The sequence below is a fragment of the Dendrobates tinctorius genome, unplaced genomic scaffold (assembly GCF_039654945.1).
Source record: "Dendrobates tinctorius isolate UK_male_01 unplaced genomic scaffold, ASM3965494v1 ptg000017l, whole genome shotgun sequence".
Classification (NCBI taxonomy): domain Eukaryota; kingdom Metazoa; phylum Chordata; class Amphibia; order Anura; family Dendrobatidae; genus Dendrobates; species Dendrobates tinctorius.
Window position 1 is genome coordinate 5,499,192 of NW_027361685.1, and position 14,581 is coordinate 5,513,772.

The following is a 14,581-nucleotide window of genomic DNA, read 5'->3' on the forward strand; positions in this document are numbered from 1 at the left end:
AAAACAAACTTTTGAAACGCGACTGTGGCGCTAAAGTCGCCGAGCTCGTGGCCGACCTCACCCTAGGGTTGGGTTTCGTTTCATGAAACCCGACTTTACCAAAAGTCGGCGACTTTTGAAATTTTTCGACCCGTTTCGCTCAACTCTACTACTATGGATATTATGTATGTGGCTTGGAATCTAGCCAATCTAGCACACTCTTATTCCACCAATCATGAAGCCTCAAGGGTCTGAATTGAGAGCTCAGGGGTATAGAAGGAGGACTGTCCAGTGACCAAGTCTCTCTTGTTGCATGGTACCAATTTTGGATCTGCGGATCCGATTGGCAGGCCATAACCCCACATGGATTATAAGACTACATGGACTTCAGCATCGAATGCAAGGATTCGGCTGAGATATCAAAGACTACATAAGGATGGTATCCAGCTTGGGACAATCCAGTCACCTGACTACAGAATTTGCGGTAGTCAGTCAGTTTCCTAAATCTGGCATTATTCCTTCTCGGTGGGTGCACACCGAAAGCGGGGTGCTGCTGGCTTGGAGTAAGTAGCCCTGGAAGCTCTGAGGAATGGATATTATAATCCCTGGTGAGCCAGTGGAAGGGTGATAAACTGTTTGCTGTTACATTTTGTGTTTTGCTGGTTGTGTGATATATGCCATTAATTGTTTGGGGATCCAAGAAAGTCCTAATATTGTGATTCACTCACCCTGTGTTGTCTGAGTAGTGTGCCACCCACTGTTAAGGAGGTCGGGCGTTCAGTTGGGATGAGTCATGGTCCATGCTGTCTTTGTAAAGGCGGCTGGGCAAGCGGACGAGAGCACCCACTGACCTCCGTGTCTACACAAGAACCACTATGTAAAGTTAAAAAAAAGGTTAATAATGACGTTACAATTACATATAAATAATTTGATGACATAAAACTTTATTACTTGTAATTTCACACACAAACTTAGCATCTGTTCAACAACTCTTGAATTAAACATAGATTAGTGGGTTATGCCCTTATGGAAACTTCAAGTAAGTTGTGATAGCAAACAGTGAGGTACCTATAAAATGTTTCACATGTGGAGTTAGCATATTTTGTATAATTCTTCAACTACACATAGAGTTGTGAATTTTTTGGGCAAAATTGGTTAGATTGAGTGCGTTTGATTATTCGCGACATAAGCGATTTACGTGAATAACTTCCGAACTACACATAGAGTTGATCAGTTTTTTGGCAAATATTATTCAGGACATTGAGCAGGTCATTTTGAGTACTAGTGGTCCAGGGTACCTCTTTTCAAATTGAACTTATGTACGATTGAGTAGGTTGTGCGACATAAATAAGTGATTTACGTGAATAACCCAGGCCACAAGTAGTCAAAATAAACATCTCACAGTCCTGAACAAAATTTTACCCTTCCACTCTATGAATAATTCATCATACATGAAAATCGAAAATCGAATAGCTAACTAATAGCTAACTGCAGACTAACTTGAGTCCGGTAGTAAATCCCCCCAGGACTGCAGCCGGTAAAGACCCCGATATCCACAGGTGTCCCCTCTAATTGGGGAAAGGGATAGAAAAGCCTCTTATCCCGAGGGGAAACCCTGTACATGGAGACATCGGCCTCAGATCTCTCCTGTCCTGTTCTTCCAGAAAAGCCTCAAACTTCTGTGTGTGACTCAGAGCTGAGATCTAACGGGAGAGAAGATTCCAGTGCGGGGAAGACGGGAAACCTTCATATAGACGGCCGGTGGGGATGGAGGCAGTGACCGACTCTGGCCACATCTGTCTCTAGAGCCGCAGTAGAAGATGAAGATGTCGTCCTCATCATGAAGGAGTTATTTCTCATGTCGCGTGTAATGAATCTCTCCTGCAGTATTGCTAATGCCGATTCCAGTGCCGGTAATGAGACGAGAATTAGCGTTATGGAAGATGAGTCTATGAGGAACGTGTTCAGCTGCCGACTCCGAGGAGGAAACTGCTTGTTGTCTGTGGCCTAAATATATAGGTTTTATTAGTAGATGTCAGGGGAGAAAACTAAACCCTGTAAGATAATAAATCTCCTCATATGTTTCCCTTATTATCTCCAGTAATTGTATTATTACACAGGATTCTTATGATGTTACATCGGATCATCTTCTTCTCATTCAGGTCTCTACAATATCGGATCCTCTCAGTGAAGATCTTCTACAGAAGAGAATTTTCCTGATTTCCCCATCAAGGATGGATATGGACAGAGACAAGATGGCGGAGAGGATGTTACACCTCGCCCTAGAGATCCTCTTCCATCTCACTGGAGAGGTGAGTGATTCTGATGACGTCACATTACATCATTCTTATCTATGGGAATAACAGATGGACAGAACTGGAGAGGTGAGGACTCTGGAAATGTCTGGAGTGAGATTTATTACTGTGTCTCTCCATAACCAGGATTACACAGTGGTGAAGAAGACCTCTAGTGATCACTGTCAGGACCCTGTGTCTGAGGGATGGGGAAGACCCTTGAGCCCAATCACGGGGCCTCCACCTCACCCCCTGATCCATGAGGACATCAATGACCAGAAGATCCTAGAACTCATCTACAAGATGATGGAGCTGCTGACTGGAGAGGTGACACTGCTGGGAATGCTGGGACATTATACAGTAACACTATGAAGGGATCGGGGGATGACGGTATCATTGTATGTGTCAGGTTCCTATAAGGTGTCAGGATGTCGCTGTCTATTTCTCTATGGAGGAGTGGGAGTATTTAGAAGGACACAGAGATCTGTACAAGAACGTCATAATGGAGGTTCCCCAGCCCCTCACATCTCCAGGTAATAGACAGGACTAAATACACACGGCCTATAATTATCTGTATGTAGAGAATGAATTCAGTCCCTGTATGTGTTTCCTCCAGATCTATCCAGTAAGAGGACAGCACCAGAGAGATGTCCCCGTCCTCTTCCTCCACAGGACTGTAACCAAGAAGATCCCAGTGCTCCTCAGGATCATCAGGTAGATGGAGAGAAGGTGTCAGGAGATCTCCCCTATGATGTGTAGACGGCTGTGAAGGTCTTGTGCTCAGTCTTGTTTTATCCCCCAGTATTATCTGTTTTATACTTGTGTAATGAGAACGGTGGAGATGGCAGGATTAGAGCTGATCATAGATGGGACTTCTCCATCTGTCTGTGACTTTTACAATATTTGTTTCAGGGTGAAGATCTGACCCATATTAATACTACAGAGACATATGTGAGAGATGATGAGTGGTGTAAAGAGGAGATTCCCACATATGACTACCCAGGTGAGTAGTAACCACTGAATGCAGAGAAGTCACAGATTCCTCTCAGTCACCGGCTGTGGCTGCTTTATCGGTGGTGTAGTCCGGCCGTATTACCATGATCACCATTTTGCCTCTAGACCACAACATTCTCCTCCACCCAAAACTGTTCAAATGACTTTGGGCATTGAAGGCCCTTTTCTATAGAACTTACAACCAATTACATTGTTTCTGATCCTAAGGAATTCAGATTACTGCACAATCTCTCCTGAAATGGGTAGCAATATTGTTTTCTCTAATCTTCTGCTCAGGATCCATAGTAGCTCCAATGGTCCACCATAAATGAGGGCAACTCTGGTTTACTGTTGTGTAATCTGTATTTGTAGTTTTCAGTCAATGAGATTCTCGTGCTCTAGGGCGGGGCTGTGGGCGGGGCTGTGGGCGGGGCTTTATGTGGTGCGCTGATTACATATTCATCTGTATTGGCTTATGACAGGTCGCTGACCCCTCACTGACCTGCCCCCATTATTACATAATGCATATAATAGCATTGATATTATTGGTGATAATGCCTATAATATTGTGGCTATTGTGAGGCTTAGAAAAAAATTACATCCAGCACAATGTCACCGATGATGGCGGCGCCTGCACAGTAGCCTCTATATCAACTATAGCAATTTTTTTGGTTAGGAAGTTATAAGGGTTAAAGGTTGACCAGCGATTTCTGATTTTTACAACAAAATTTACAAAACCATTTTTTAGGGACCACATCATATTTGAAGTGAGTTTGGGGGGTCAATATGACAGAAAATACCCAAAAGTGACACCATTCTAAAGAGTGCACCCCTCAAGGTGCTCAAAACCACATTCAAGAAGTTTATTAACCCTTCAGGTGCTTCACAGGAATGAATGGAATGTGGAAGGAAAAAATAAACATTTACTTTTCTTTCACAAAAATTTTCATTTACACCTAATTATTTTTTAGTTTCACAAGGGTAACAGGAGAAAATGGACGATACATTTTGTTTTGCAATTTCTCCTGAGCATGCCGATACCCCATATGTGGGGGAAATCTACTGTTTGGGTGCACGGCAGGGCTCGGAAGAGAAGGAGCACCATTTGATTTTTTGAATGTAAAATATGCTGGAATAATTAGCGGTTGCCATGTCACGTTTCAAGAGACCCTCATGTGCCTAAACAGTGTAAACCACCAACAAGTGACACCATTTTGGAATCTAGACCCCTTAGGGAACTTATCCAGATGTGTATTGAGCACCTTGAACCCACAGGTGCTTCACAGAAGTTTATAATGTAGAGCCGTGGAAATAAAAAAAAAATACAATTTTTCACAAATCTTTTTAGCTCCATATTTTGCATTTTCATAAGGGTAACAGGAGAAATTGCTCCATAAAGTTTGTAGTGCAATTTCTCCTGAGCTCGCCGATACCCCATATGTGGGAGAATACTACTGTTTGGGCGCATGGCAGAGCTTGGAAGGGAAGGAGCGCCCTATTGGAGAGCAGATTTTGCTGGAATTGTTTGTGGGTGACATGTCACATTGTCAGAGCCCCTGAGGTGCCAGAACAGCATAAGCCCCCAAAGGTGACTGCATTTTACCAAATACTTCCCTGAATGAATTCTTCTAGTGGTGCAGTGAGCATACTGACACCACAGCTGTTCCATAGGAAATTATACCATTGGGCAGTGAAGAAGAAATAATTACATTTTTACCACTAAAATGTTGTTTTAACCCCAGATTTTACATTGAAAAGAAGTAGATAGGTAAAGGGTCACTACACCCATAGATGAATTCCCTCCTGAAGTGACCCCATGTTGGAAATGACACCCCTCTGGGAATTCATCTAGGGATATAGTGACCATTTTCACTACATGGATGATTTCCAGAAACACGTAGTGGAAGTTTCAGAGCAAAAATTGCAAAAATGTCATTGTAGTGCCCAATATATTGTGCCCAGCTTGTGTATCTGGAGACCTCCCCCACCTACCCCCGGAAATTGTTAAGTCAGCTCTACTCAAATGTGTCTGTCACTAAATAAACCAAATGCTTGAATGTCAAAACAGTTCAAAAACGTGGTTCTGTGTGGAAGATTGTAAAGCCGTCATGGAGGCATAAGGCTGGCAGTGATGGGCATTGTGGGTAATAATAGCGGGTATCATGCCTCATTCCTCTCTAGGAACATACACGACATCTTCTCTGGGGGTTCTTTCTTGTCTCAGTTACTGGGATGAGTGCAATAAAATGTCGCTCAGTGAGTCTTCTGACATCTTCACATTCTAAAGGATTGGTGGGGACAACATTGTCAAAAACAAGATTTTCAGTGACCTTTTCCTGATAATCAAGGAAAGTGTCTGCATTTCTGGCTTTTTTGTATAACACAAAAGAATTATATGTGGCCACCTGAAACAAATACATGACTAACTTTTTATACCAGATCTATGATTTTCTTGATACCTGGTATGGCTGTAGAACCTGATCTGCAAGGTCCACACCCCCATATATTTGTTGTAGTCAATGACAGACACAGGTTTTGGAGTAGTGGATCCCTGTTGGTCTGCAGTGGCCCTTGTGGCATCTGTGTGGATCGAGCTCAGGATTAAAATATTTTATTTATCCTTAATATTAAGGGCAAGCAGCTCTCCATTGTGTAAAGCCCCTGACTGCCCCTTTCAGAACTTTTTGCTGACCACTGATTGTGGAAACTCCAGACGGTTTTTGCGAATGGTCCCACAAGCCCCTATGTTATGTACAACCAGACTTTTAAATAGGGGTATGCTGGTGTAGTAGTTGTCAACATACAGATTGTAGCCTTTTTGTAAAATTGGAGTTATCAGCTCCCAAACCATTTTTCCCGATGTCCCCAGATAAGTAGGGCGTCCTGGGGGGTTTACTTGGCTATCTTTCCCCTCATACATGTGAAAAGCTGATGTGTATCCGGTTGAACTCTAGCACATTTTATAGAGCTTTATTCCGAACCTTGCCCTCTTAGAAGGAATAAATTGCTTGAGGTGCAGTCTTCCCTTGAATTTTACAAGAGACTCATCAATGGAAATGTTTTCTGTTGGGGTGTAGAGCTTTAAGAACTTTTCTGTCAAGTCTTCGATGATGGGTCTGATTTTGAATAGTCTGTCATGTTCTGGGGCATTTCTGGGCAGGCATTGACTATTGTCATTAAAATGCCAAAATCTCATAAGCATTTGATAACGGGTCCTAGGAAGAACGGCAGGAAACAGGGGTGGCTTGAACAGGGCGGTTGGACCAATAGGACTGAATGCTCGTTTTTTTAACAAGCCCCATAGCGACTGTAAGTCCTAAAAATGTTTTAATTTCTAGGACATTAGTTGGTTCCATAAATTTGACCTCACATAATAGGATCGTGGATTCTGGCTGATGAATTGGGACACATATGAATTTGTAGGACAATATGCTCTAGCAAGCTATCTGTCAGAGACAAATTAAAAAAAATAATTGGTCCCAAATTTTCCACCTCCACATTTATACCAGGAATGGCATTAAAATTAGGGATGAATGGGGTAGTCGAATCCGAAGCCTCCCATCTGGGAAATGCTACATCAAGAGGCAAAGCCCCTTGGACATTGGTGTGCGCCAATTCACGAGCACTAGGGACAGCGCTAGTACTGGGCATTGTTCCCTGAGTTGGAGACATTTCTCCAGAAGCGCTATTTGTCCTTCTTGTTGTACTGGTCCTTGTGTGTGAGGATGGACCAGAATCACTGCTCATTTCTGAGCTATCACTGTCGCTGCTACTAAAGCCCTCATAATCCACATCCCCATCTGACACTGCACTTTCTTCACTGTCAGAACATAAAAGTGCATAAGCCTCCTCTGTACTATAATACTGACCGGCCATTTTATTCATTTTTATTTTTTTACCGGAAATTGAAAACTACGACGTGACCAAATTAGCTTTAGTCCCAACACTAACCCTAACTATAGCACTAACCCTAACCTGCCTTATCTGTATTTTTTTACTTTATACCACAATCGCTGACTGACACAGCTGTTCCCAGCAGCTCTTGTAACTCTGTTTCTCCTCTAGTCTCTCACTGACAGGAGATCTGAGGAGAAACAGCGTTTTTATGGGGCAGATCACCCGGGAAAGTTGATTGCTGCAACAAACGCTCCTAGTGATTTGATTCATTGGCTGGTGTGATGCTGACGTCATAAAGACCTGTACCGATCAGGTCTCAATGAGGTCAGGGGTCACAGGAAGCATTTTGCGGTGGAATCCCCTAGTTATAAGGTATGTGGGGTCCCGATGAGCACAAAACTGCCTACAGTAAACAAACGTCCACGCTGCACAAAGCCCTGCTAGTGCCGATGTTTATCTATCGTTGGTGGTCACGAAGCGGTTAAGTTAAGAGTTCCATAATTTCTGTCCAGACCTATTTCATGAGTTTTACTTTTTTTTTTAAATTCTGTGGAAGCCTGGTTGAAAAGCAATGTCTGACTTCCATTTGCTCATTTTCATAGACTTTTGATTTATTATTGCTTTTGTCAGATTCAAGTTATTTCTGTGACCATTGTGGGTTTTTCTGTCATTAAACGAGGGGTAACAACAACATTGACCACGTGTGTAGGAGGAGTGAATATTTTGACTCCACAGCAACTTTCTGGAAATTAACACACAGTGGATGTTGAAGAGTGAAAATTACACATTTGCCATTTTCTTACCCAGCACATAGTGCCCAGATTGTGCTCCAGGAGACACCGCAAATTAAGTGGGTTCTTCTCACTATAATATTGCTAAATACAGGGATCCTAAATGTTGTTTGCGCACACTGCAAGACTCCGAAGTGAGAGCGGATTTTGCCGGATTGGTTTATAGAAACCTTGTTGCTTTTCAACAGCCTTTGAGCCACTAATAGTGCGGGAACCTCTGTTTTTCCATTGACAGATAATGGACCTGAGTGGGGTCTTGTTTTTGTGAGATGAGAATTGGTATTATTTTCGCCTACATAACATTGATTGGTTTCTTTATATTTGATATTTGGGAAGCAGAATGAACAAACAGTTGAACACCACACACTACTGGTTCATCCAACAAGGTTTTCTATTAGACTGTGAACTGTCATTGTCTTGGTAAATAATTAAAGTTTTTTACATAGCTTGCCATTTTTATGGATGGTTTAAGTAGAAACATTCAAAGATAAAAAACTCAAGGATATTTTATTAAAAATAATTGTTTTTTTTATCTTGGCAGATGACTGTACCAGGAGATCAGAGGGACAGCTGACATCTTCAACTTTTAAATCTGATGATCTTGAGATCCTACAAGATACAACTGAAGTGAATGCCATTACTCCAGATATATCATCATCCATTCACAGCAAAGATCTGTCATCTGATCCTATGAAACAGGTCCCATCTTCTGATTCATTCCTGACTACTAAGAAAAATCAAAGTCACAAAAGAGGCAATAAAAAACAAACTACTCCTAAGGCAAAGAAGTTATTCTCATGTTCAGAATGTGGGAAATGTTTTACATGGAAATCAGATTTGGTTAAGCACCATAGAACTCACACAGGGGAGAAACCTTTTTCCTGTTCAGAATGTGGGAAATGTTTTAACCACAAAGGGAATCTTAATGAACACCAAAGAACTCACACAGGAGAGAAGCCTTTTCCATGTTCAGAATGTGGGAAATGTTTTAACCAGAAAGGGAATCTTAATGAACACCATAGAATTCACACAGCAGAGAAGCCATATTCATGTTCAGTATGTGGGAAATGTTTTAAATGGAAAACAAGTCTTGATCGCCATCAAAGAAGCCACACAGGGGAGAAGCCTTTTTCCTGTTCAGAATGTGGGAAATGTTTTGCACGTAAATCACATTTTGTTACTCACCATAGAACTCACACAGGGGAGAAGCCTTTTTCCTGTTCAGAATGTGGGAAATGTTTTGCACGTAAATCACATTTTGTTACTCACCATAGAACTCACACAGGGGAGAAGCCTTTTTCCTGTTCAGAATGTGGGAAATGTTTTAACCAGAAATCAGATTTGGTTAATCACCATAGAACTCACACAGGGGAGAAGCCTTTTTTCTGTTCAGATTGTGGGAAATATTTTAATCGGAAAGCGCTTCTTGTTAGACATCAGAGCAGTCACACAGAGGAGAAGCCTTTTTCATTTTCTTAATGTGGGAAATATTATACTTGGAAATCAAATGTTAATAAACATCAGAGATGTCACATAGGAGAGAAGCCTTTTTTATGTTCATAATGTTGAAATAGTTTTAACGGCGAGTACTCCTGCAGCTGTGCTCTGCTTGTGAGCAACGCATTATGTCCCTGCCATGTGCTGCTTACAAGCATAAAGCAGTTGCTGGTATCAGAGCAGGATTCAGCAAGGGAGTGCCGGGTAGGTAAGTGTAATGCTTTTTTCTTAATGTTTTGTGATGGGGCCATGGATACCAGGATGGGGGCCAATTAAAATGATTGGGCTATGCATACCAGGACTGGAATGGGGGGCCAGTCATACCCGAATAGTGATGGTGCCCTGCATATACTAGGAAGAGATGAGGGCCCTGCATACCAGGATAAGGATGGGGGCCATGCATACTACGATGAGATGGGGCACTGCATACCAGGAGCGGAATGGGGCCAATCATGCCACAATAGGATGGGACCCTGCATACTAGGATAAGGATGAGGGATCTATGTATACCAGGGTAGGGATGAGGGGACCATATATACCAGGATAGGGGATATTAAGTACAGAATTGACCACATTTTTTGCTTCAATTTTTTTTCCTAATTTCCTCTACACCTAGGTGTGTCTTATAGTCCAAAAAATACGCTATATATTTTTTTTTTTTCTCAGTGAACTCATTCCTTATGTCTGGCCTCATTAAAATAAAAACACTCATACTCTGATGGCGTGCCGGCTCCACTGTCCCGGGGCTTATGTGAGGTTCTCACATCACTCGAGCCCTGCACCCAATCAGCAGCAGCTTCACTGCTCCTTCCTTCGGACATATTGAACATGAACAGGAAGCCAGGGCTGCAGCTGCTCTCTGACGGCCTCATGATGCTTGATTTGTCTGAAGGTGGGGACAGTGAAGTCAGCGCTGATTGGGCACAGGGCTTACATGACGTAAAACCCTCAAAAGTGCCAAGAACGCAAGTGCCGACACCGCTGAAACGGAGCCAGCATGGGAGGTTTTTGTAAGTGTTTTTTGTTGTGAGTTCATTTTCCCCTTCGTCACTGAGGTCTGGTGAACTCCCTATTCTGGTAAAGGAAGGTAATGAGCCTGATTATCAGGCACCTGAGCCTAATGATGATGACTGGCTGAGTGGAGTCACGGACTGGATATAAGGCTGCCGACGCCCTTCTGCCCTGCGGGTGATTTCTCAGTGGACTCCTAGGAGACCAGTCTGATTCCTGCTCCTCTAAAGCTAAGTTTTCTGCTTTGCCTGTTAGCATTTGTGTTTTGTTTTTGTTTGCCTTGCTTTTCTGGATTCTGCCATTCCCTGCTGGGGTGAGTTGAATCTCCTTTTGCCTGTTGCTCAGTCTTCAGAATATTCCTGAGTACTGACATAGCCTTTTTGAAGCCTAGCGTCTTCAGGGCCTTTTTCACTGTCAGTTTGTTGGCTCTTATTTTCATAGGGTTTTTCACGGATTGCAGACAGCAGCCTTCCTGTCCTTTCCTATCTAAGCTAGCTTGGGCCCCATCTTTGCTCAATCTATCTTTCTGTCTGTGTTAGTGTTCTTTCTTCTTGCTTCACCGTCATTATATGTTGGGGGCTGCCTATTGCTTTGGGGTCTGCTCTGGGGCAGTTTAGATTTCCCTTTCTGTCTTTAGGCTATATAGTTCTCCGGCTATGATCGAGGGGTCTAGGGCATCGTAGGAACCCCCCACGGCTGCTGCTAGTTGTGTTGATAGGTTCAGGGGTCTGCAATCCGATAGCTGCCAACTTCTCTGGTTTTCTGGACTTAGCTAGCATTTCTGTTTTTGCCTCCTACGGTGACTCATTCATAACAGTTTTTATTTTAACAGGATCAAACATGAGGAATGAGAAGGGGTTGTCCAACTAGATGGCAACCTTGTTAACCATCAAAAATCCCACACAGCGAAAAGTCATTATTATACCTAGAGTGGAGAAATGAATGACAGGAAAATCGTATTTTGTTGACCTTCAAAAATAACTCAGACGAGGAGAACCTATATATATTATTCAGAAATTGTACGAAAACTTGATGCACGTGGCGTGCGTTCAAGGATGGAATATTATATGGGAGTTTTATAGAATAAATTCAAGGTGAGAATATTATATGGGAGTTTTATAGGATAAATTCAAGGTGAGAATATTATATGGGAGTTTTATAAGATAAATTCAAGGTGAGAATATTATATGGGAGTTTTATAGGATAAATTCAAGGTGAGAATATTATATGGAAGTTTTACAGAATAAACCAAATACCAACAGAAAATAAGTGACCCAAAACAAATATTTATCAGTAAAAATAACTCCTCTTTATTAGGTAAAGTGTAAAAGAATTGCGCCATTTTCCGATACCTGTCGCATCTCCATTTTTCTTGATCTTGGGTTGGGTGAAGGATTATTTTTTGTGGGCCGAGCTGACGTTATTAATGATACCATTTTGGTGCAGATACGATCTTCTGATCGCCTGTTATTGTATTTTAATGCAATAGTGTGGCGACCAAAAAAAACTTAATTCTGGCTTTTTTTACGCTTTTTCTCATTACGCCGTTTAGTGATCGGGTTAATTCTTTTTTTATGTTGATAGATCGGGTGATTCTGAATGCAGCAATACCAAATATGTATATTTTTTATTGTTTTATTTTAAATGGGGCAAAAGGGGGAATTTGAGCTTTCATATTTTTTTTTTACTTTTTTAATATTTTTAAAAACATTTTTTTTTTTACTTTTGCCATTGTGAAGACATACAGCATTGTTCCTTAATTAACCAGACGACTTTATTTAGCAAACGAAGAATAATAGAATGTTATCTGTATGTTGGCTTTAAATTTAAGTGTTTAATTTCTAGTTGGTCAAGAAAACAGACTTGTTTGTGTAAGCCGGTACTATTGACTTTTATTGTGCGCTTATCCTTGATCACTAGTGATGTTTGCTGATATGCTAATTATACATTGTGTTATGGAGTCAGTTTGTTGACTTCTAAAGCAGAGAGGGAAAAACTATGCAAATAGTTTAAATAATCAAGTAATGCTACTTGTTCTCATCTCCATTCTTACCCTATATGTAAATACTGAATGAGGGACACTTGTTAAGTGTACAAATAGGTTACAGGCCTCTGTATAAAGAGACAGAGAGAAACAGCCAGAGAGATTCTGCCAAGACATCCATACATCCCAAAAGGACCAGAGACAGGGCCGCAGCCATTTACATCATGACTCCATTATGAGGGACAGGGATCTATCATTCTATAGGAAATAACCTAGGGGTTTTCAGCCTCGGTTGGAAGAATGCAGATCTGCTCCATTGACCATCGCTAAACCATGGATACGTTTGGAGAAGCAAGGTTGGGATCCTCGGATCAACTGGCCTTGCACCTTGTATGGACTCAATGGACTGTCATCTTCCTACACTTGTTACCCCATCTCTGTGCACGTGCCACAGGTGGAGTAGTTGACAGCTGACATGTGCCGGAAAAGATGTGGGCTCAGCGAGGGAGCCCACATCAAAGGAAGGGAGTCCGACGTTGGTGTACATTTATGCCCAATGTCGGAAAGGGATTAAAGGGGATTGTTTTTACAGAGACAGAAGTGGTAATCAATCATGTATACATACAGATAATTACAAAAATACACAGCTTCTAATGGTAAATAGTATAGAGTTAAGACAAGAAAATATAATTTGTGTAAACCATGTGTAGATATAAAAATGCAGGCAAATGTCAAATGTAGCTCCACAAATATTTAAGAGTGGACTTAATTATTTGTACCAACTGTCCAACTGGGGGTCTGTATGTGGGAGAGATAGGGCAAAAACTTAGAACAAGGATGAATTCTCACAACTACACAATAAGAGAAAAAAGAATAGATCTACCTGTGGCAAAACATTTTTGTAGCCCTGATCACAGCACCATGGACATGAAATTACTTGTATTAAATAGGTAACTTCAAATCTCAGAGAAACAGAAGTATCTGGGAGTATAAACTCATGACAGCCTTTGACACTCTCAATGCAGGAATGAATGTGTCGCATGGATTCATGTCTTTTTATATCAATTAAGGAATTTTCTCCTCAGACCTTGTGGGGGCATCACAACACAGAACGAGACCCCTATCAGGGGACAATAAAACTTTCACACTCCTATGAACTGTACCAATATTTATGGCCACCACTGTTTATCCCTCTCCCATAATGATAGTTCTACTTCACTTAATTTGTCTTACCTATTGCATTATGTCTGTGCTATGTGATTCTTCAGATTTTGTATTATTCTATGCCTGAAGAGACCTGAGTGGTCTGGAAAGCTTGCAATGTGTTACCATCTTTTCAGTGAGCCATTAACCCCTTTACCCCCAAGGGTGGTTTGCACGTTAATGCCCGGGCCAATTTTTACAATTCTGACCACTGTCCCTTTATGAGGTAATAACTCTGGAACGTTTCCATGGATCCCGGTGATTCTGACATTGTTTGCTCATGACATATTGTACTTCATGTTAGTGGTAAAATTTCTTTGACATGACTTGCGTTTATTTGTGAAAAAAATGGAAATTTGGTGGAAAATTTTGCAATTTTCCAATTTTGAATTTTCATGCCCTTTAAGCACACAGATATGTTACACAAAAGACTTAATAACATTTCCCACATGTCTACTTTACATCAACACAATTTTGGAACCAAAATTTTTTTGTTAGGAAGTTATAAGAGTTAGAAGTTGACCAGCGATTTCTCATTTCTACAACACCATTTTTTTTTAGGGCCCACATCAAATTTGAAGTCACTTTGAGGGATCTATATGATAGAAAATACCCAAAAGTGATACCATTTTGAAAACTGCACCCCTCAAGGTGCTCAAAACCACATGTCAGAAGTTTATTAAACCTTCTGGTGCTTCACAGTAATTTTTGGAATGTTTTAAAAAAAATGAACATTTAACTTTTTTTCATAAAAACATTACTTCAGATCCAATTATTTTTTTCCCCAAGGGTAACAGGAGAATTTGGACTGCAAAAGTTATTGTGCAATTTGTCCTGAGTACGCTGATACCTGATATGTGGGGGGAACCACTGTTTGGGCGCATGGTAGAGCTCGGAAGGGAAGGAGCGCCGTTTGACTTTTTCATAGACTC

The 14,581-nt window shown here is 41.4% G+C and overlaps 1 protein-coding gene across 1 annotated transcript; it reads left to right on the plus strand.

The window, feature by feature from the left end:
* Window positions 1–1,924: 1,924 nt before the first annotated feature.
* Window positions 1,925–9,486, plus strand: LOC141082257 (oocyte zinc finger protein XlCOF8.4-like). Its single transcript, XM_073566196.1, has 6 exons — window positions 1,925–2,291; window positions 2,421–2,600; window positions 2,683–2,806; window positions 2,890–2,987; window positions 3,186–3,276; window positions 8,496–9,486. The coding sequence occupies exons 1-6, from the start codon at window positions 2,214–2,216 to the stop codon at window positions 9,431–9,433; spliced, it is 1,509 nt and encodes a 502-aa protein (XP_073422297.1). The 5' UTR covers window positions 1,925–2,213; the 3' UTR covers window positions 9,434–9,486.
* The last annotated feature ends 5,095 nt before the right edge of the window (window positions 9,487–14,581 follow it).

Excerpts from the sequence above, each read along its gene's own strand:
- LOC141082257 (XM_073566196.1), top strand. The coding sequence starts at position 2,214 with ATGGATATGGACAGAGACAAGATGGCGGAGAGGATGTTACACCTCGCC. Across the intron at positions 2,292-2,420 it reads TCTTCCATCTCACTGGAGAG|GATTACACAGTGGTGAAGAA; the intron begins GTGAGTGATTCT and ends CTCCATAACCAG. Across the intron at positions 2,988-3,185 it reads GTGCTCCTCAGGATCATCAG|GGTGAAGATCTGACCCATAT; the intron begins GTAGATGGAGAG and ends TATTTGTTTCAG.